Raw genomic sequence first — 22,686 nt, forward strand, 5'->3', positions numbered from 1 at the left:
TTGATTAATCAACTGTGGTTTATTTTTACAGTAATAATGCAATAATGTACAAAATATGTGTCCATTCACCATCAGGCTGTCAGAAAAGAACAACCAGAAAAAACTCATACAAAAACACCAAAAGACAGTTAAAATGCCAGCCACACATTACACTAAAACTAGTGATTAATGCTCTCCATTTGTAAATGTGCAAAGCAGCAACAGGCAATTTCTGTGATAAAACGTTATAAATGCATTTTAAACAATATATGCCCAGACACAAATAGAAGTTCAGCGCACATTCAGCACAGCTCATACATTCACAGTGCTCATCATATCTAACAGTTTCAAAGATCTGCCTTCCCATGCATTAAATCAACATCAGGGGATAAAAACATTGTAGCCTGAATCATTTTAATATGCTGTACCAGGGTGAAAAAGGAAGAATTCAATAACTACTGATTAGATTACCAAAGCAAACTAGCCTACTTTTAATGGACTGTTTTCTATTGTTTTCTTTCCACTCTGAAATTAATTAACAGGATACTGTTAAAGTCCCTTTGGCTTTCGGAAAAAGCACACCAAATCTCTAAGTATTTGTCACACGGAACATCTTCAGGGTTATTCCAACTACACATGCTGCCAAAAACAACTATTTGACAGTCAGACCACACATTCAGCTTCAGTTCAAGGTCACAGAAGAACACTAGTATGAAGTTGCTGTCCTTCTTCAAAATATCAGGCTGACAGTTACAGAGAAGCTACATACAGAAATAAATACTGTAATACATGTTATTGTCAAAATACCAAAATCTCTCTTTCTTACATGTAAATGTAGTACAGGTAAAAAATATATAGTCATATGCAAAAGTTTGGGTGCCCTTAGTCAGATAACAGTTTTTTTTTTTTAAGTGAAATATGCACACATCCTCTACAGATATCCCATTATTTCTACACATTTTAATGCACAAGTGAATTTAACACTTTTGGGTTAAAAAGAAAACATAAAATGCAAATAATGCTAAATAAACATAATTCATGCACTTGTAGTTACAGAAAAATGATATACTTAAGTCTGCTTCCTGTAGCTGATATGTTTTCTTATTTTCTTTTTAAAAAGCAACAAAACACATCACTTGACCAGTGGTGTTCAAACGTCCTTGGCTTACTCCATTCACAAACGGCAAAAGAACAGGCTCTGTGGGGTGCAGTATCTGACTGCAGTTTAGAATCAACAGCACTTTAAGTGTAAAATCAGCTACTATTACTAATATTTGTAAAGTTTTTTCCATATCCACATATTCCATTGAGATGGAGTAGTAATATTTCTGACTAATTCTAAAATAAATGTCTGACTACATGCTACAGAATTAGCATCGAAGGTTACAGTAAGAGGCAGGAGTGGCTCAGTGGTTTACATGTTCACAACAAATAAAATAATTTGTTAAAGAGAAAAGACTTAAAGCTCAGCTGGTCTAAAGCATCAGCAGAGCTCCCAAGTAATCTAACAATCATTTTGCTCTCGTCCACTATAATCAATAATCAATCTTATGTGTGCTAATTCACATGACTCTATTTCTCCCAGTTAACTGAAAAGAAAAGAAAAAAGCTGAAATACAGCACATTCATTCACAGTTAATTATTAATGCATATTATAAAATATATACAAATACCACTATTAAAGAGACTGTACTTCTAAGTGTTTGTGTTCTAATCAATTTTTGAACACTTTGTTAAAATTCCTCTCGTTTGAATTAAGTTATGTTTAATTATTTTCTCAATTTTCAAGTTTTCTAAACTTATAATAAATCTCAACATCCTCCCAAGAGAAACTGCATTATTAATAACCAAACTCAGCTAAACTTAAGATTATTTATAAGGAACAAGGAAAAACAAAGGAATGCATGGTTGAAGGGTATCTGGTGCACTATCGAATACGCATGAAATGAATCAGGATGATGGATCTCTAAACAAAACAAAAAGAGTGGCTTACTGCACAAAAGTTAAGCAAGGTCACTAAACTGTAATGTTAGTGGTGATTCACCATGAAACAGAGCAGAGTTAGGATTAACCTGGGTGTGGGAAACTGCTCCTTATAGCATGATGAAGGCCTCTAACATGATGAAGATGAGACCGTGCAAATACTCTAAGACTGGCATAAAATATTAAAATGCTATTTAAACTGGACTATTTGAGTATCTCCAAGTAGGACAAAACCTGGCAAAAGATGACTCTTCCACAAACCATCTAAATCTGCAGCCCCAGGCCCAAAGAAATCTGGATGTAATCTTTTCATAGTAACCTTGCATTGAGGCTTTATTCCACTGCATTAGAACACTGGAAGGTCACTCACACAAGAATCACAACATTTCTTTTCTGTAGTTATCACTACATATTTCTTGCCTCTCTACATATTTATTTTCTAGATTATTTTTATGCAGCATTTTTAAACTGTAGGCTACTTCACATTGTGTGGGATGCAGTATGCTGTTTTCAACAGCTGCAAACAGTAGAAATGTTAAGCCTTTTATTAACAGTGAAATGGTATAAAATAAGAGCTGAGCAATATGACAAAAATGCTATATGTTAGATGGTGTCCCACAATATATATTTTGTTTGCCATCTGATGTTTTGGAACTGAATGGAATGCCACACTTGAAAGAGCCTAGCAAAAACTAAAAATCCAACTGAGTGTATTTAATATTTCACACACTGAGCTACACTAAATCCAATCAAACAGGACTAATTATGCTCTCTCTAGTTAAGAAGTGTTTATGTGTGAATAATACCCATGATGTGATGAAAAAATCATATGACATATTGTGATAAAAGTCATCCTGATTACAATAAATAGCGTCATATTGCCCAGGCCTATATATACCTACTCAAATGATGACACGTGTTCTTTTTTGGATAAAAAGGGGTACATTTCTTTTCGATTCAGGGAGGAATCCAGGAGGTTCCTTGATTTCTTTCTCCTGTACACAAAGACAGAAATATATTAGTAGTTAGATTGTTATCCATTGTTTAATATTACAGCTTGCTGATTTACACAGCCAAATCCAAAGTGCTAAATTAACACCTACACTCTTGGTGTAGGTGCAAAAAGTTTTTTTATGGTTTTTTGAACTGCCATAAATGAACCATGTTTATGTTCCAAAAAAAATGTTACACTGTTGAGATGTGCATTTTTTTAAGTCTGAGGAATCTCTGCATAATGTCAAAATTCTGTGTGTAATAAAACTTTTGTCTGTTAAGGTGTTAACAGACAATATGTGCATGAGTGTACGGTTTTTTCCCCATTGACCATTTGGTTTTTGATTGTCACTTACCTTTGCAAGTAAAACAGGACGACCATCAGAACCAATGACACCAAGTCAGCAGTGATCCATATAATTAGGTATGTACAGTATTTCTGGGGAATTATTCATACACACAGGCACGCACACACACACACACACACACACACACACACACACACACACACACACACACACACACACACACATACACAGTTATAACATCCACAAACTTAAATTCCAAAAAAGTTGTGACAGTACACAAAATGGTAATAAAAACCTAAGGTGATGATTTGTACATCCACTTTGATATGCATTTAAATTAAAGCAGTACAAAGACAAGGTATTTCATGGTTTACTTTATTATTTTTTGCAAATATATGCTTATTTGGAAATTGATGATTCCAAAGAAAAACTGAATAGGGGCAATTTAAGACTTGAAAACATTTCAGAGGTGATGCAATCATGCTTGGGTATAAAAAGAGCATCCAGGAAAGGGCTAGTCTTGAGAGACTGGTCAAGCCAAAAACACTTTGCCTAAAAGTGCATCAAAAAACAATCCAGCTTTAGGAATTTATGTATTTCACCCTCTACAGTGCATAACACAACTAAAAGATTCAGGACATCTGGAGAAAACCACAAGTGAATGCTTGCATCCTTCAATCGCTAAGATGGCACTGCATTAAAAACTGGCATGCTTCTGTGATAGATATCACCACCAGTCCTTGGGAATACCTCGACAAAACCTCTGACAACAGACACCGTTCATCACTGCATGCACAAATGCAAGTTACGACTGCACTATGTACAACAAAAGCAATATGTCAACAATGTTCAGGAATGCTGTTGATTTCTTTGGACTCTGAAATGGACTGATGCACAGTAGAAAGGCATACTGTGAACTGACGAGTCAACCAGATTGTATATGGAAAAAATGAATGTCATAAGAAAAGCACCACGTAGATTGCTATCAAAAACAAGGGTCAGTCATGGGGGTGTATCATTGCCCACTTGGGTAACTTGAACTTGCTGCCTTCTTAGTGACATCTTTTTCAGGGATGTCAACGCTTATTTTAACATGAAAATGTCACAAAACATTTTGCACATTAAAATAGCGCAGCCATGTATTCAGAGAGTGCAGATACTAGACGGGCTTGTCTGCAGTCCAGACCTGTATGACACTGAAAATGTGTGCCAAAAAATGCTGTGTCAACTCTGTTCTTCATTTTTTGAACGACTGACCTTTTGCATGAGTGTTGTTATGTGCAGAAATTATATTTAGCATATACTTACAAAAGTATAGTAATCATTGCTTTCAGTTTTTATTATTATTTCACATACTGTTTCAACTTCTTTGTAATTGTGGTTTGTAGAATCATTTTATTCTCACATAAAACCACAATAAGTATTATACAGAATATAATTTCCTGGGTTATGCTTCTATGAAATAGAACATGTACAAACGTTCTTTTTTTAGAAATGTACACATTATCCTATAATATACTGTATCTACTAGTTATTCTATTACACAGGTATGTGAAGAAGTAAGTGCACCCCATGAAATGTTTTATCTTTTTGACATATGTGGACATGTCAGCATTTGATCTTCAGTTTAACAGCTGCATAGATGAATGGTATTCGTTTTTTTGCATGCACGAGCCTTTTCAAGTTCCCCCACAACTTTTCACTGAGATTCGGATCTGGGTTTTGACTAGGCCACTCCATAACCTTCCATTTGTTCCTTTTGAGCCATTGCTTGGTGGATTTATTTGTATGTTTGGGAACATTCTCCTGTCCATTCTTAAGCTTACATTTTTTTTACAGATAATCTGAATATCTCCTCAAGCACTATCTGGTATGAAAGAGAATTCATAGTCAATTCTATGACTGAAAGTTGGCGAGGCCCCAAGGCAGCAAAGCAGCGCCAAACCATAACATTTCCACCACCATGCTTTAAAGTTGGTATGAGGTTCTCCTGACCAAATGGAGTCTTTGGTTTTGTCAAACATGGCTTATGGCTCTCTGGCCAAATATTTGTCTGCCCATAGCACATTGTTCCAGAAGTCCTGGTTCTTGCCTAGATATTTATTAGCAACGTTTAGTCTTGACCATATTTTCTTTTTGAGAGCAAAGGCTTCTTCCTGGCACACCTCCTATGTAGATCAAATTTGTGCAGTGTATTGTAATGGCAGATGCATGCACTTTTACATCAATAGTGGCAAGAGCTACCTGCAGATCCTGTGATGAAATTTTGGGGTTCTTAGAGACTTCTTGTAGCATCTTACAGTCTGCTCTTTGGTCAAACTTGCTGGGATGGGATGGCCTGGCCTGGACATGTTGGCAGTGGTTTTAAATCATCTCCACTTACAGATGATTTTTCGGACAGTAGAATGGCTGATTTCCAATATTTTGGTTATGTTCTTAAACCCCTTCTCAGTTTCATAGGCATCTACAATTTTCTTTCTGAATGCATCAGTTTGTTTGATCTAGACAACATAATACCACAGACCAGATATCTGAGGTTTAAATAAGACAGGTTCCTCCAAGATTTTCTCTAAAGTGTTCTAATCACTAGTACCTGACTGCATCTGATTTCAGTTGGAGTTTAAATTGTGATATATGTAGGGATGTATTTACATTTTCCACAGAAAAATTGCATTACTGTTTATTTCAATTCTATAAAGGATGATATTGTTCATTTGAGGTTTCATTTATTAACTTGTATCACCTTTATCTGTCAGCAAGGTTTAAATAAAGAACTGATATCTGCATCTCCAAACATGTTGGAAAAACCTTTCAATGGGTGTACTCACTTCTTCACATGACTGTATGCCTACTCGGACCTGCATATGTACAGATATTCTCACGTCCCTTAAACTCCTCTCACACAGGCTCTTTATTATTCTTTTTAATCTTTATTCTATTTATTGTATTTTTATTGTATTTGTTCTTTGGTTAAATATTAGCTTGTGTGTTTGTCTGGTCTACTCAGTATTTTACATGCACTAGTGCACTAGTCAAGACAAATTCCTTGTATGTGTAACATACTTAGCTAAATAAAGTTACTCTGCTTAATCTAAAAGATTTGCATTATGTGTACTCTTCTTTAAACTTTAGAGGGTTTTTCAGACTCACATATTTCATTTACAAAAACAGCTCTTTAAAGAAACAGCCAAACATAAGTGACTTCTCTATGGCATAGCTCCAAACGAACCCTACTGGGTTACATTTAGCATCTTTTTTTCTAAGAGTGCCAGCTTCTCATCGTGCTCTAATGACTAATGCTCTAACTGACAATTAAATTGGTATTAATTTGAAAGTGCTACATGCAAGAGGAACTCACCAGATGCCAGTCAGGGTGAGACATATCGCTGAGGACATGGCAGGTGTTAGTGGTCACTGAACTGGCCCCAGAGCACCACAACAAAGAGAATAGCCAGCGCTCATTCACTACCCACAGGTTGACCATCACGTTTCTGCTAGTCAGGTTCCTGCATCATACATTCACAGACATGTGCAAACACATTTATCAAAGATATGCACAGAATTCAAACCAGGGCTATTGTGCAGTGTTCTCCAAATCCTCTCACCCCAGAAATCTAATGTCTGAGGGGTAGACAAGCTATTCTGTCAGCTATTCAAACATGTAATGACTTGTGTCATAGAAAGTAAAGACTTGTAGAGGTGTAAACTCAACTGAGTGTGCTCTCAAAACATTAACATGCTGTTCAAAGATAATGCTCTTCACATCATGAAACGTGCAACAGGAAAAATGTAATGTAGTTATTTGCTTTTGCAACCCTTAGAGTGTGGAGTTACATACATCAGAGCAGAGCGGACTTTTATATATATATATATATTTTAGATTTCCCCTCAGGGTGCAAGACTACACTTCTTCTGGAGCCAATTTTCACAGAGCCAACATTCATGTCCCTGCATGCCAGGCAGAGGGTGCAAAAGCCTTTCATACACACCTGATTTCTTCAGTACTCAGGCTGCTGTATTTCACATTTAAAAAACTTCCATTATTGTCTTTCATTTCAGATACATTGCTGTAGACCTGGCGGAAACTTTGAGCATGCTTCTTAACATCTTCTCTACATGTTGATGGCAGCCACCATATCTGTAAGCAATACAAGAGATACAAAGTAATATACAACAAAATCTGGATCAAGTCTGGAAAAAGGCAAGGCCAAAAATCATAATAAAATTCCTGTGACAATCCCTTAAACAGCACTGCTTTAAAAGCTGGCACACTTCTGTGATGGTTATCAGCTCACATCTTTGACAAATCATTGTCAATAAAGACTGTTTCTTACTTTATCCACAAATCCAGCAGAAGCCTGCACTATGTAGAGTGGATGCGCTATGTCATCAACGTTCAGAAACACTGCTGATTTCTTTGGGCTTGAGCTCGTCTAATCATCTCTCTCTGAAATCACTGCTTTCTGTTTTTGTTAGCATTTCACATACTGCCCCAAGTTTTTTGGAATCGTGCTTTGTAAATCTAAAGCCATTACCAGTGCCTAACACACTGAATAGTCAAAAAGTCCTTGAATTTGTAGCTATAATAGCAACTGACACCCCTACTATAAACTCAGCATAGCTGATCAACACCAAAAACAGCAAATGTGTTTTGGATGTTGGTATGAAGGTCACAAACCATTATCATGCTGGGTTTAGGCTACTATGGATGCTGTTTTTTCAGCAGGAACATCTATCAGCCAGTGGCTGTACAGTCAGTGGATAAAATCAAGAAAAGTTCAAAAGTGAAACAAAACCTACTAAATTGTGTGAGATGCTGGAGTTCAGGATGGTTGTCACTGTGACGTTGCAGTCATAACTGCCATTCTTCAAATCAAAGATGACAGAGATGTTGCGTTCTTTGGCGAGGTCTAATAGTTCAGAAAGAGTCGGCACTGTCTGGGTACGAGCGTTTTCCTTCTCCTCCTCTGAAAGCAAGTTTACTGACCAAAACGGATCAGTCTGCATGAACAAAACAATTATTACCTTAAAATTTAGAATGAAACTCTAGGATGTAGCCTAAAAATCTTCACTCGCTGCTTTACCTTCAGAAACCATTCGCCTGCTTTTAAGCTTTGCAGTTCTTCCAATGTGAAGTCACTGTTGCTGTTGTCTTCACGTTCTGGAAAAACAACATCCACATTTGTTGTCCTCCGTAGAAACTTTGTGCCATTGTCATGCATAAGAAAAGGCTTCTTGTCCTTGCTAAAGAGAGAGAGAGAGAGAGAGAGAGAGAGAGAGAGAGAGAGAGAGAGAGAGAGAGAGAGAGAGAGAGAGAGAGAGAGAGAGAGAGAGAGAGAGAGAGAGAGAGAGAGAGAGAGAGAGATTATGCAGCATGCCAAATCCATGTATAGTATTTACAGTCACTTGCAAACTTTGGCCCCCTCTGGTCAAATTACACATTTTATTGATTCTCTGATTTAATATTAGTTAACACAGCTTCTACAAAGAACACACTGCTACACATTTAAGTGCACAATTACTGTTCATTTTAATTTATTCAAATATTATAGAAACAAATAAAACATTAAATATGCTCTGTGCAAAAGTAATGGCACGTTTTTTTCTGATATGTTAAACTCAGCAAATAAACGCAAATTGTGAACAAATTTTTGCAAAAAATGCCATATTTAATTTTGTTCACTGCAGAGGAAATATATACTCATTTACACATTACAAGTCAACAGAACTCCAGGGGTCTTCAAATTTTTGCATAGTCTGCATTCTAACCAAGAGTCTTTGAAAGGAGCTATATAAATAAAGCATACTATTGCAATGACTATTGTTATTATTTTATTAATAATAATAATAATACATATTATTGTTATTATTATTATTGTTGTTGTTGTTGTTGTCATAATTATCATCATATTATTCTTCTCATTATTATTATTAACATTATACTATAAGATTTTACAAACCTGAGCTGGACATCTGTCTCAAAGGCTATAACTTCGCACTCTGCACTTCTCCTAAATGACATCATGGTGTTCTCTGGAGCCAGCTGAACAAAGCATATCAAGGACAGGTAAAAAGAGATGTAATATAGTTTCATACTTGCCCTAAATATCGTAACTGACATAAAAACAGTCATCTGTCACAACTTCCTCCAGGACTCTAACTCTTCCCATGTCTAGAACCTATTTCTAGACCTATTTCTAGAGCAGAACAAAGAGTATGACTGGTTGAGGATTACATGTCTCAGTAATGATGGTTATTGTTCTTATTGAGCTTACTAAATCTAAAAATCCCTCTGGTTTGTGCCACATTCTAGTCTAAGAATTACTTGAATGTTTTACATTGACAACCGACAATCTAGGCAAAATGCCATATTGCGTAGACAAAGTAACCACAGGTGATTCACTGCAAGCTTTCTGTCAAACTGACACTGTTTTAAAAGAAAGAAGTCATGCTGTAACAATCGAGATGAAACAAAAGTATAGAAACACACTGATCCAAAGCATACATTTTCAAGGTGGATGCAGGTGTAAAATGATAGGCTTCATGAGAAAAACCTGATACCAAACAACAAATGTATCTTTTGGAAAAGCAGCACTTACCACAGGTGCACCTCGGTGTCCAATGAGGGCAGGTTTCGGGGGAAGTTTGTCAATGATGCACGGAGAATGAATTAATAGAGGACTGAGAAAAATCGCAACAGAAACTGCCACTAATGCTCCAATAATCAGGGCTTTAGAAGCTGTGCCAACAAAAAGAGAAAAGGTTGGCTTGTTTTTCAGTATCAACCAGTAAACAGTGCTGTCACCCACCAATGTACATACATTTGTGCTTGTCCCTTTGTATTTCAGAAGGTGGAAAAGAAACTATTTTGCATGTGATGTGTTGTTCTTTCTAACAAAGAAATGGCCATTGAGCTTATTTTTTCTAGATTTCGGCACGGTTACAGACACACACTAAAGTTTGAACACCCATTCAAAGGAAATGTTTTATTGATTTTCTAAGTGAAAAAAGGAGAATACATTTAAATATGGCACTTTCTGCAAATGTTAGGGCACAAAATAAAACATAAGATATAAAATGTGCCATAACTTTTGCACAGGGCACATTATGATTTATTTTTATATGTTAAATTAAGTAAAGAGTACAGAGTAACAGTAAAAAGTAAAGGTACAATTAAGAGTAAAGGTTTAATAAAAAGGAACAAATAAAATTCACTTAAAAAATGAACAAAACATGTCATTTGACTGAGGTATCAAAACTTTTGTAAATGACTATATTGTTAAGCTGTGGAAAATAGGGTTTGGCAAGAAATTCACTGTTCTGCAAAAACTCATTAAATGAATTGATCATAGCGGTGGTGACAGGAACCAGGCATTTGAAGAGTTTAATAACTTTAATAACTCCCTCATTGACAGTTATTATGAATCCACTGACTGATGCCTGAGACATTGTTTAAACAAGTGCTTGCCATAAAATGTTTTCTTAATATACATTAATGGTGGAGAGATACACACAGGGCAATGGGAGACAAAATAGTACCTAAAGAAAACATATTTGTTTGGGAAATAAAGCTATTTTACCTTTATCAATATCACCACCACTGTAAAAGAAGTCGGTCAGTTTCTCTAAAATCAACTGTTTCACATCAAATCACTCTGAATATTCACATTACATCATAAATACAAATTCTCCTTGCCCACAGGTCATTCCTCTGCCTGATGCCATCTGATAATAGGGACGTGTTGGCATATGTTACTATGTAATTAACACAAGGCTAGTACTGACCAGCACTCTGAGTTCTGTGGTAACTCTGGAAGACCAGCCAGCTCAACATGGTCAAGGCCACCACCGCACCCAACTGCAGAAAAGGGGCTGTGGCCTGCGAGACATTGGAGATGACATAACACCATTTTCACTAATGCATAATAGATCATCACTGTTGAGACACTTTCATGAACATTCTCCCAAAAATAGTGTTATCCTAAATGGTAGGGAATCTATAAATCCATTCTGGCTCCACACCTGCAGTGACAAATGAATAGTGCTCCATTCCTCTTTCCATTCTGAGCTTATTCCTGCTATGCCGACCACGACTATTACCAGACCCAGAAAGAGCAAAACCTACAGAGGAAGAAAGTACCATTCAGTAACCAAGCCTAAAAACACTTGGTGTTTCCCAACCCAATCATCGAGGACCGCTAGGCAGTCCATATTTTTTTCTCTGTTATGTCTTCCAGAACAATCATAGACCTCCCAGATGTTGGGAAGACGAATACAGAAACATGTGACCTAGGGCTGTGATGATTATGAAATTTTAGATTACGATTAACTGTCATAGAAATAATAACAATTCTTGTCTTTTCTTGTTCACTGTACTGAATTACTAAAGTACAAACCTAAAGTTGCTGATTGGACATGTTGGCTAATTAGCCATCTTGCTTCTTAATTATGTTTATTTAGAAGCTATCACCAGCTATAGTGTGAAAAAATCCTCTAAACCATTTCACATGCACACATGACTGGCACAAATGTCTACCGTTAAACAGAAACAAGGAAGGATTACTTGTTTGAGAGGGAAAAAAAAAACAAAGAAAAAAAATCTGTTTTTGAATACTTGCTACAAATGTTAGAATTTGCCACATATCTACAGGTAATCATCTCACTGATGGCCTCAACATATATGAGCACTATTTTGTCTCAAATATATTTGCTTGTTGAAGCATGAAATGATTGTGAAACACGTGTAAGTAATAGCAGTTATCTAATTAGCGATTTGGTGATTATGTAATAATCATGGCAGGACTAATTTGAGCTGCTTAGAGGTCCCCAAAGACTGGTTTGGAAAACATTACTATAAATAAAACAACAACATTAAAAAAATATTAGATCCAAATACACTGGCAGTTAAAAACAACCGCTCACATTTGGAAACAGAGAATAGAGTTTTTAACAGTTTAATTCCTCCTCGAGCATTCATGACCACCTCACAATATTTTTTTCATAAATTTATGATGTTTATTAGGACTAAAGGAACAGCTTCCCATGCATTCTTCACTGCTGTCAGCATTGGTTGGATTCATCAGTGGAAAGGAACAACCACAGGATGACTGCTGTTCAGATACAGTGCTCAAAAGCAGTTTTGAAAAACCTTGATCATCAGGTTTTGTTTTTTTTTGTTAATGCATTTTGTTCATGCATGGTTGGCAGTACAGCAAAAATATCACAATACCTGCAGAAATGTTCAGGATATGCCAAAAATATTTATTGTTTAACATTTGATAAGTTTGAGTAGACAAAAAGGAACCAGCAGTGCCACATTTAAAAATATTATTGAAAACAATAAGTACATAAATACTAATTCCAATTTAACAGGACAAATTATGCGCTTTGCAATGAAACATGAAGTTGGTTTTAAGCATTAATTATATCCACAGTTTGCTGAGAAAAGCATATAGTGACATAATGCGGCGTAATTCAGTATCTTAATTATATATCATCCCCTTGGAATTATAAGGTTCTGACAAAACATGAACAGAAGCAATGATTTTCAAGAATCACAAACAGGTTACTCAAAATCTTTTTTAAAAGATAAAATTGTTTTTGTTGTTGCAGACAATCTACATTATCAGATCATTCAATTGAACGTCTTTTAATGACATTTTTATGACATATTTTGATTAATTTATTTTTTAGGTAATTTACTTCCTTGTTTTAGGACAAATCATCTTTTTGCTGTTTAAAGGTCAGTGCTAAATATTGTGTCCAGTGCAGAGGACAGTTTTAGGTAGGAACCAAAAAACACCTCACACAATGTTGAGAAGTTGTCACAGAATAAGAATGTGTGAATAACTCAATTTTGACAAAAATGTCAGATAGAATCATTCCAAGGGGGTGATGTGCCATTTAACTGCAGTATTCAATTTCTGCTACAATATATTATACCTTACCAATCAATGCTTTTGGTCTAACTAAACAATAGTGAATTAGAACATTTTCACCTAGCCACCCAACAAAAATGAGTGAAACTAATTCAGACCCACAGCACATGTTAAGCTCGAGTCCTCGTGGGCCAAAACACTGCACACTTCAGCACACTGCCTTACTGAACACACCTGATTCAGCTCATCAGCTAATTAGCAAGCCTTCATGAACTGAATTCAGAGCATTAGATGAGGGTAAACCAGTACTTTAGCCCCCATGTTTGACATGCCTGAGCTAGTGGATAGACTGCGTCTGCAGTCTACAGCCCCTTACTGTACACCTGTAAGGTGGAGTTACAGGGAAAGCGTTACGCCTCATCATATATCATGACCATGTCAGTGTTAGTACTGTGCTGAGAATAGTCCACCAACCAAAAAATATCTAGTCAACAGTGGTCTTGTGGTCAGACACAGACCAATGGTGAATGGGGTAGACAACAATGATTGTATAAATTGTGATTGCAATTGTATAAAAATCAAAGAGGGCATTGACCACTGCAATATTTAGAGCTGTAAACAGACTTTATATTTCATATATTTATTTATTTTTTTCCTTCATAATTTAAAGATAGCAGCAAAAATATTGGTTATAACTTCTTTTGTGAACATTTTATAATGAATGAACCAACAGAAATGCTCCAAAATGACTGCTTTGGAGATAGATGTTTTCTTTTGGACAGTGTCGATATAATAGTTGTAATTGTTTTCTAAAATACTAAGTTTCTTTGGAAAATGCTAAGAAACAAACCAAAAAACCTGGAGTTACAAGGTTCTAATCTAACATCAACAATATCTCTAAATGTTAAATGAACCAGATGATTTAATATTTAAGTGGGGTTGCAGTACCTTATGGAGCCAGTGTAAATCCAAAGGTTCTTTAATGGCAAACTGGAACAATGAAAAAAGCTGAAAGAAACAGGTCACATTTATTACATGTGACCAAATTTATTACAATAAATGACCAATTTTTTGTATCAATGAAAATAAGTCTATTTTTCATGCTCACCAATAGGAGAAGGCAGTATATGGCCATTACTGAAGACAGGATGATGACACACATGAACCAGTTGACCCACCGACTGAACTTTTCGAAAGCTTTCCTGTTAAAGTGAGGTCATAAGAAACAACAAAATGACTATTTACCAGGCAGTGTGATCAAACATGTTCCTGAATAGACACCATATACAACTTTTATTTTATTTAATCACTTAGAGTATATGTATATAAAGTATTTTTATGAAATGTGCATCCTCACCAGTTGACATCACTGTGGTCATTATAAGCAATAAAACAGATGTACACCCATCCCAGTGTAGAAACAGACACCAGTGAGAGGAAGGAGAACCAGAAGCATGCGCACTAGGATGAGAGAGAACAAACGTAGTACAAGTTTCAACATGTCATTTAATTTTGCTTGAGATAATCACTCAAGCCAAACTGGTAATCTTTAATTCCATGCACAAGCAGATGTGTCAGTTGTCATCACATGCTATGCAAATAATTTCCTGACAGTAACTTGTCATGGCGAAACACTGTGGCCTAATAAATTTTATTGTCTTGTAGTATTAATAGCTTGGTGGCTGCCGCCCACTCTGTGCTACAGAAGGGTCTTCAGAGTCATAGCATGTCAAACTGCACCATGTGCTCCACCCTCCCTTCTTAAAAGATACATGTGTTGTTGTTTTTGTTGATGTTGTTTGTTAGTTTAAGGTGTGTGTATATGTTAATCGTGTTTTATTGTGTTGGGCTTGGGTTTAGTCAGTGTGGATTGTGTGGCTACCATAGAGAGGAATATCACCTTCTCAGTGATTCCTTCCCAGTGATTCCAGCTGTTATTCTCTGGTTCTTTTTCACCACAACACCACATTTGGTGTCAGAAGTGGGATATCACTGCTAAATTAAAAAGTCAAGTGTCAAATCCACAAACTCAATGGTGGGCAGCAGAGAAAATGTCACCTGGTGGACAGGGATACTGAGTGTTACACCTAACCTACTCTAGCCAGGTCCAGCTAGTGAAAAGCAACGTCAACCAGTGCACCTTCTACCTCAACAACATACTGGTCCTCCACAATGTCACAGTAGACTTATCTGGCGATGGCAGAGTAAAGACGTCCCTACATGCGCTCCTCATATATTCCTCAATTTATTTGTTTTTTGTAAGGTAGTTTATTTGTAATACACTCGTACTGCAGCTAAATAGGACGTGCATCTGTCTGAGAATTCTATGCTTCGAAAAATGGCCAGCAAAACGTCCTCCAGAGGCAACACCAAGCCGAAGGAAGCGGCTAGTCACAGTGCTGCTAGCCATCATGATAACACTAGCGCTGAAGTGCTAATGCCAAGTTACATGGAGGAACTGGTAGATGCTATTAGATCCAATGTCTCGAGCACGGAAATTCTGTCAGAGCTCCGGGCTTCTGTTACCCTACTCCAAACAAAAGTGTCTGGCAATGAATAGAAAATTGAAGGAGTTGAATCTATTCTGACGACCTTTGACATGACATTATCTGAGCTCCAAGGTGCTGTGACATCACTGCAGGCCGAAAGGGTACATTTATAAGCGCGTGCGGACGATCTGGAAAATAGGTCCAGTGGTGGGGCTTCCAGAAAAGTTAAAAAAGGTAACCCTACAATTTTTCTTGAATCTGTTCTAATTGAAGTTTTTGGAGAGGAGAGTTTTCCCCGCAAACCCGAAGTTGATCGGGCTCATCATGCTTTGCGGCCCCTACCACCACCAAACGCTCCACCGAGTGGTCTCACAGGCCCTCCATGTTCAGGATATAAAACACAGATATAAAAGGTGTTGCATTAAAAGTATTAGGGCACACTAGAAACCTAGCTAAAGATTTCTTTTTTCCCATATTCCATATTTGATATATTAAGCTGGCTACCTGTAGCAGAAATGTTACTGACTGCCTATATCAAAAACTAATAATAATAAACGAATAATACAAATGTGCATTTTTAAATTCTAGAATCACCATGGCTGTAAAGTTTGACCACGACCGTACCATGTAAGCCCACCCACTAAAGTTTCTATTCTAATATATAAACACTGTAATAATACTTTGCATTTGACAACTCAATTCATATAGAACTGTATATTTTGCCACTATGATGAGCATTCTTTGGAAGTTATAGCACAATCTGTAGCTGCTATTGGTCATATGATTTACCCAACATTCTTTTGAAATGGGAAGTAACGCAACTAAAATATTGAGCAATGCTTTCACATATGTAATTGATTTATCTCTATGTTTTGTAAATAACTTTCATATTTTGTAAATATTTTCCTTGAATGCCATGAGGAATTCTGAAAAGTGGTTATTTCCAGGTCCACCTTTTAAAGCAGTGTTTTCTTGGTGACTTTGACTATGACATACATCTCGAGGTCAAATAACTATATTACCTTAAAACGAACAGTAAGAGAGATTAAAAATATTTATCATATATATTATATAATGTCAGCATTTTAACTATTTTTTAAACATTTTGTGTTAGTGCCAGTGGGCTCATGGTGTATGTGGGCTAATTGTGGGCTAAAAAAATATTCTATTAAAGCATGGCTTGGTTTAGAGGTGGGCAATATGATAATATTTTTTTCATTATTGTGATTAATTTTGTTATGATGATAAATAATATGCTTTTCTGAGCAGATCATGGATATTGCCCACACATGAACACTGACCAACCACACATTTCATTAAAAGAGAGTGTAATTTGTGCTGTTTAATTGGATTTTGTGTTCACATTCAATAAAAATCACTGTAACCAGATATTTTGAAGGCTGTTTTTAAATATGGCTGTACTAGTGCACTGTGTGTCAAAATATGGTGATACGGATTGTGCATCGTCTTTAAATATTGTATGATATTCCTGTCATATTGCACACCTCTCGTATAGTTTAGCACATAATTTACAATGATTACTGTCATTCCAATGTTAGTGGCTGAACCACCAACAGCACAACCGTGAGAAACAAGCTGCTACAGTCATGCAGAAACATTATACTTTCCCCCAGGGCAAATTCATAAATAAGAAAGCAAACCTGAAGGATATTAACCACAAAACCCCCTTCGCCTTTTTTGAGTGCTCAGTTCAACAAACAATCCTTGTTTTGCCTCCGTATGCGGGAGTGTGAACTGATGTAGATGCCACAGTTGAGTCTGTGAGACCATTGGAGCCATGCCAATGTCTCCTCATGTTGAGTTTCGCCTGATCATGAATGACAGAATAATGAGACACAAGGCACATGACGCTTCAAAGCACGGCATCAAACTACCTCCAGTGCTCAGAGTTATTAAAGAGACCAAATTAGTCCATTCACATGGCCAGGAGCCTCATAAACTATGTTTTAGAAATCTCTGAATACATTTCTAATTAGTCCCGATATACACAAAAGATTCTCCTTGCTCCAGTAATCAGACTTCCAATTAACATACTTTTCAATGACTAAACCATCCACCCAAGAACACATTTAGTGAAGCACACAGTTAGATGATAAGTGTTCATTAAGCAACATTTCAGAATTCTGCTTATGTCAGTTGCAGTGATGATCTAATGATTTTTGACTACTACTCAACATCCAATAGATCTGTTTTAGTTTGCTTTTCTGTGAAAGTGAAATGGAACAGGACAGCAAAATAATAACTACAAGCAAACGATTAGTATGTAATTAGTGTCAATATAGTGATTATAATCCAGAGTTAGAGCTGGGCCATATGGCCAAAAATGTTATCACGATAAACAAAATTCACATCGTTCAATATCGATACATATTGCGGTAAATGTCAAATCATCATTGCTTTCAAGTTTGAAGGCTGATTTTTGCTCCTGGGTGGTTAATTGCTGTTTTAAACCATCCTTTATGGTCAGAACACGACAAACACTCACCAAATAGTTTCAAATATTTCACAAATCTGTCACTGTCACTGGACAGTGGGAGAAAGCGTCCGATTAGCTGTTTTTACCAGCGTCGTGTTGTGCGAGTGACTGAGCTGCTTCAAGTTAGCCAAAGTTTGCTAAAAAGAGCTAGCCTGGAAAGAGAATGTTCTATCACTTTCCAGTGGCTCACAGCTTCCTCTTTTTACTATCCTTTAAATTGGGGCTGAAACTTGCATGAACACACTTCTTTCTTTCACTTTCATTGCTCGGGAATGCACTAATACTAAAATATGACCGAGCGCTGTAACACTGCGTTGGAGTAGTGTGGTGCAGATGTGGTTTAACGCTGCTAAAGCTTGTTAGGATGTTAGAAAAGAGGTGAGCTCACTGAAGGCAGTACAGTTATGCCACTTATCTCATCACTCAGACTTGGTCACAGGAGAGCAGATCGCCCATTGCTGCACTCAAACAGGGAATGTATTACTCCACGTTTCACATGTTGCTAAAATAGCTATATTTTGCGACCCATTTTTACTCGCCGCCGCCTCACTCTCTTGGCTACAGCAGAGTAGTGTTGCTTTTCTTGCATAAGAAAAGGGTTTTCGCTGAATGTGGAAGTGTGAAGATGGTCTGTTATACTGAACATTTATCAAACCTTTCTTATCGCTATATCGAGGTAAAGTTATATCGCGATAATTATCATTGTATCGCCCAGCCCTATCCAGAGTATCAAGATATGTAGAACAGAATAGATGGAACTGTCAAATGGAAGCTCACTCTTTGATTGTTGTCCCTTGAACCTGTCCAGTAGCAACTGTAGACCCCTCTGAAGCAAATTCGGAAGATGCTTTCCTGTGAGCGCATCGCGTTGTCTTCACAGCAAGCTAAGACTTCACATTCACAGAAAATGTAGGTCTGGATTTCTGCGTGTGGAGGTGTCTGTGTAATGACTCTGCATGGGAGAAAGAAATATGCAGGGGTGAGTTAAACCTGTTCTTCAGTTAGACCCCAAAACACATACCTCCCCCGACAAACTCATTCTTTTCAAATTGCAATTCCAAGGAGGTCTGTCAAGCCAGAACTGGTTGGTTGTTGGGAAAGGATGGATGAACGGATGAATGGATGAACAGATGACTGGGCGAATGATTACATTTATAGACAAGCAGGTTAGTAGATAGACAGACGAATAGATAGATATAAGCAGTTACATGCAAAAGTGTGAACACTTCTAGGTAAATTACATGTTTTGTTTATTTGTTAAGTGAAAGTAAGTTAATACACCCTCTACAGAGAACAAACTAAAAATGACATTTTTTTTCTGCTATTTGCAGTGCACAATTACTATTTATTTGCTGAGATTAACACACATTAAATGTGCCAAAGCTTTCACTTTTCATGTTTTCTTTTTCCCCCAAAATGTTAAATTCAGCAAATAAACAGTAAACCCATACAAATATGCAGAAGTATGTTCTCTGTAGAGGATTTGTTCATTTATCTTCACTTTTAAAATCAATACATGTTATTTACACAGGAACATCCTTATTTTTGCACACGATTACTCAGACACTACAGTCTAAAAGTTCAGAACATAAATTTAGTAAAACTTTAGTTTTTTTCCTCCAAGTGATTTGCAGTTTTTTAAACTGTATCCCAAATGAAGGTGCAGTAGGTAACCCAATCCCAAATATAACAGATCTAGGACTGAGTGACATGGATGAAGACCCACAGTGACTTGGATAGCATTGCAAATTGTTAAATGCCCATCATAACTTCACAAATACTGGGCAAATAAGTAAAGCCTTTGATGGTGTCAACTCCATATTCCAAAAAGCAGGGCTTGATTTGAGGTGGGGGCAGTCCTCTGGTCAAAAAATGATAAAAATCACCAACCTTGTAAACCTCATCTCCCACTTCCATCTCCTTTTAAATAATGAAGTGATGTTATCATTTAAGGTTTCTTATGTCTGTTATCGATATTTTAACTCCATCCAAATTTGAGGTTAACACACCAGTCTGTCTTAGATCTTAGGAAGCTCTTCAGGTCAAGTTATCATATTACAATGAGGGCAAAGCACTCACATACTAAACAGGCATATATGTAGAAATAAATGTTTTAGTTATTTGCTTGAATCCACCATCCAACTTGAAATCTTTCATAATTCAACCACTATCCGTAAGGGTTGCCCCCGGTGTGCATTTTATGTGGTAACAAGACCCCTTTTGCTCTGTTTGGGCTTTCCCATCCTTTTGATGAAGCATGCACTGAGGATATGCTGTTGTTGTTTCAAAAGTAGACTCCTATAAGTACCTGGGTGTGCACCTTAACTATAAACTGGACTGGTCAGACAACACTGCTGCACTTTACAGGAAAGGACAGAGCAGACTCTACCTGCTCAGGACATTGAGGTCGTTTGGAGTGCAGGGGCCACTCCTGAGGACCTTTTTTGACACAGTGGTGGCATCAGCCATCTTCTATGGAGTGGTCTGCTGGGGCGGCAGCATGTCCACTGCAGACAGGAAGAAACTGGACAAATTGATCAGGAGGGCCAGCTCGGTCGTGGGAACTCCTCTAGACCCAGTGTAGACAGTGGGAGAAAGGAGGATGCTAAACAAGCTAGCATCCATGCTGGAGAACAACTCCCACCCCATGCATGAGACTCTGGCAGCACTGGGCAGTTCCTTCAGTGACCGGCTCCTTCACCCCAAGTGTGTGAAGGAGCGCTATCACAGGTCGTTCCTTCCTGCTGCTGTGAGACTGTTCAACCAACACAACCCAGAAGACCACGCACACATACAATATACACTTATATTCAGAATGTAAATATTTTTCATTGTGTAATATGTTCACAAGTGTGGTTGGTATAGCGTAGTGGTTAACACTTCTGCCTTTGACACTGTAGACTGGGGTTCAATCCCCCACCAAGGCAAGCTCTATACCTAGCACCTACACTATACCAATAGAGTCCTTGGGCAAGACTCCTAACACCACCTTGGCCTATCTGTGTAAAATGATCAAATTGTAAGTTGCTCTGGATAACAGCATCTGCCAAATGCTATAAATGTAAGTGCAATACAGATCTTATGCAACTTTTTAAAATTCGTATTATTATTTTGTTATAAATCGTCTAGAGATTTAACTTTTATTATTTATAAATTGTTGGTTTATAATGTTTATACTGTTTCCCGTTTCTATTACTGAGTGCCTTACTTCTATTATTCTGCTGCTGTAATACTGTGAATTTCCCTGCTGTGGGTCTAATAAAGGATTATCTTATCTCTTATTTTATATTAAAAGTTTTTTCTCTGGTTCACCTAAAAGCCGCAACTCATGATAGGACTGGCAAGTCGGAGCAGGTTAATAAAAGTGTTCTCTGAAACTCAACTAATAATGTATTGTGCAACAAGTAGGTTACATAACAGTGGCATAAAAGTGTGTAAGAAAAGGAAATATGAGAAAAATGTTCTGTCGCTCAGCTATTACAGCTAACAACAGGAACATGTATGCATGGCTCTGTATAGATCTCATCTGACTTCTAATTACTAATTTTTCAGTAGCTATCCCCTGCTTATAATACAGGTGAACCTGGTTACTCAGCCTATATTGACATCCGAGCATCTATGCAAAAGAAACCAACTGAAATGGAGGCAGTATTATTCATGCCACACAAGGCATATTTGTACTATGCTGAGAGTGACACACCTTGTTCTTCAATAAAGTCATAAGTACACAGAGCTCTTTGTGATAAGTAAGATAAAAACGTCAGAAGATAAGTAAAACTAATGGACTCTGGACAAAAATCACAAATTAATTCAAGGAAGGATAGTCTACTTTATGGACATGAGTGTTACAGACTATGGCTACACATATAATTGCAAAATACCACACTATAATAATATTGCTACATAGTGTAGCTGTTACATGCCTTGCAGTCTATTAAAAACACAACAGTAAATCCAAAAGTTTCTTATATATTTTGCAATATTTATGATTAAACATTTTTTGGATTATGTAAATATGATTATGCAATTTGATTCAACAAAGCCCCCGACACAAAACTCATCTAAAACACCCTCGCCAGGATGCCAACAGCAACACGTCAGGATTTGTTTGAGTATTCATTTGTCACTTGCAGCCTGCATATCTGAGGTAGTAATGCTAAGGTCAATATTGCATTAACAAACAAAACATCACACAGTGACACAGAGAATGTCAATGTTTCTGATTATGATATACAATAAAAACAGATATTAGTCACATTGTGCTGTGAACTTCCATTTCATCACCTTTTTCTCAAGAACCTGTTGATCTGCAAAGAACAACTGACAGAGGAAAGTTACCTTCACACACCCATTCATTTAAATGCCAATGTGGAACTGAACTTGGCAAGTGAAATCAGTGAATCAGATCATTCAAGATAAGAGAATGCTTTGTGTACCTTAAGTAGAATTCCGATATGGTTACAGAAAAGTATTTTGTGCTCTACTAGCTCTGGTATGTTGCGAAACTACTGAGTCTTGTTAATAAGAGTCTATTGAGACACTATGGAGACTATAGAATT

At 36.9% G+C, this 22,686-nt stretch overlaps 1 protein-coding gene across 5 annotated transcripts in view; it reads right to left on the reverse strand.

Annotated features, from left to right (window-relative positions):
• gdpd2 (glycerophosphodiester phosphodiesterase domain containing 2) overlaps window positions 1-22,686 on the reverse strand; it is a 28,130-nt gene continuing 5,444 nt past the window's right edge. For 2 of the 5 annotated variants that reach the window (XM_017707160.2, XM_037540552.1), the window contains exons 2-15: window positions 18,905-19,079; window positions 14,499-14,602; window positions 14,250-14,343; window positions 14,090-14,149; window positions 11,286-11,384; window positions 11,049-11,142; window positions 9,863-10,002; window positions 9,224-9,306; window positions 8,348-8,507; window positions 8,064-8,264; window positions 7,253-7,401; window positions 6,622-6,769; window positions 3,312-3,394; window positions 1-2,957 (exon numbers count right to left, since the gene is read on the reverse strand). In XM_017707160.2, coding sequence (XP_017562649.1) covers window positions 2,861-2,957; window positions 3,312-3,394; window positions 6,622-6,769; window positions 7,253-7,401; window positions 8,064-8,264; window positions 8,348-8,507; window positions 9,224-9,306; window positions 9,863-10,002; window positions 11,049-11,142; window positions 11,286-11,384; window positions 14,090-14,149; window positions 14,250-14,343; window positions 14,499-14,602; window positions 18,905-18,991 — 1,599 coding nt within the window. In that variant the 5' untranslated portion in view covers window positions 18,992-19,079 and the 3' untranslated portion in view covers window positions 1-2,860. Of the gene's footprint in view, window positions 2,958-3,307; window positions 3,395-6,621; window positions 6,770-7,252; window positions 7,402-8,063; window positions 8,265-8,347; window positions 8,508-9,223; window positions 9,307-9,862; window positions 10,003-11,048; window positions 11,143-11,285; window positions 11,385-14,089; window positions 14,150-14,249; window positions 14,344-14,498; window positions 14,603-15,041; window positions 15,801-18,904; window positions 19,080-22,686 lie in introns of those variants that run through there. The other 3 variants (XM_037540553.1, XM_017707161.2, XM_037540554.1) reach the window with 3 other exon arrangements.

The sequence above is a fragment of the Pygocentrus nattereri genome, chromosome 8 (assembly GCF_015220715.1).
Source record: "Pygocentrus nattereri isolate fPygNat1 chromosome 8, fPygNat1.pri, whole genome shotgun sequence".
In the NCBI taxonomy this organism is placed as follows: domain Eukaryota; kingdom Metazoa; phylum Chordata; class Actinopteri; order Characiformes; family Serrasalmidae; genus Pygocentrus; species Pygocentrus nattereri.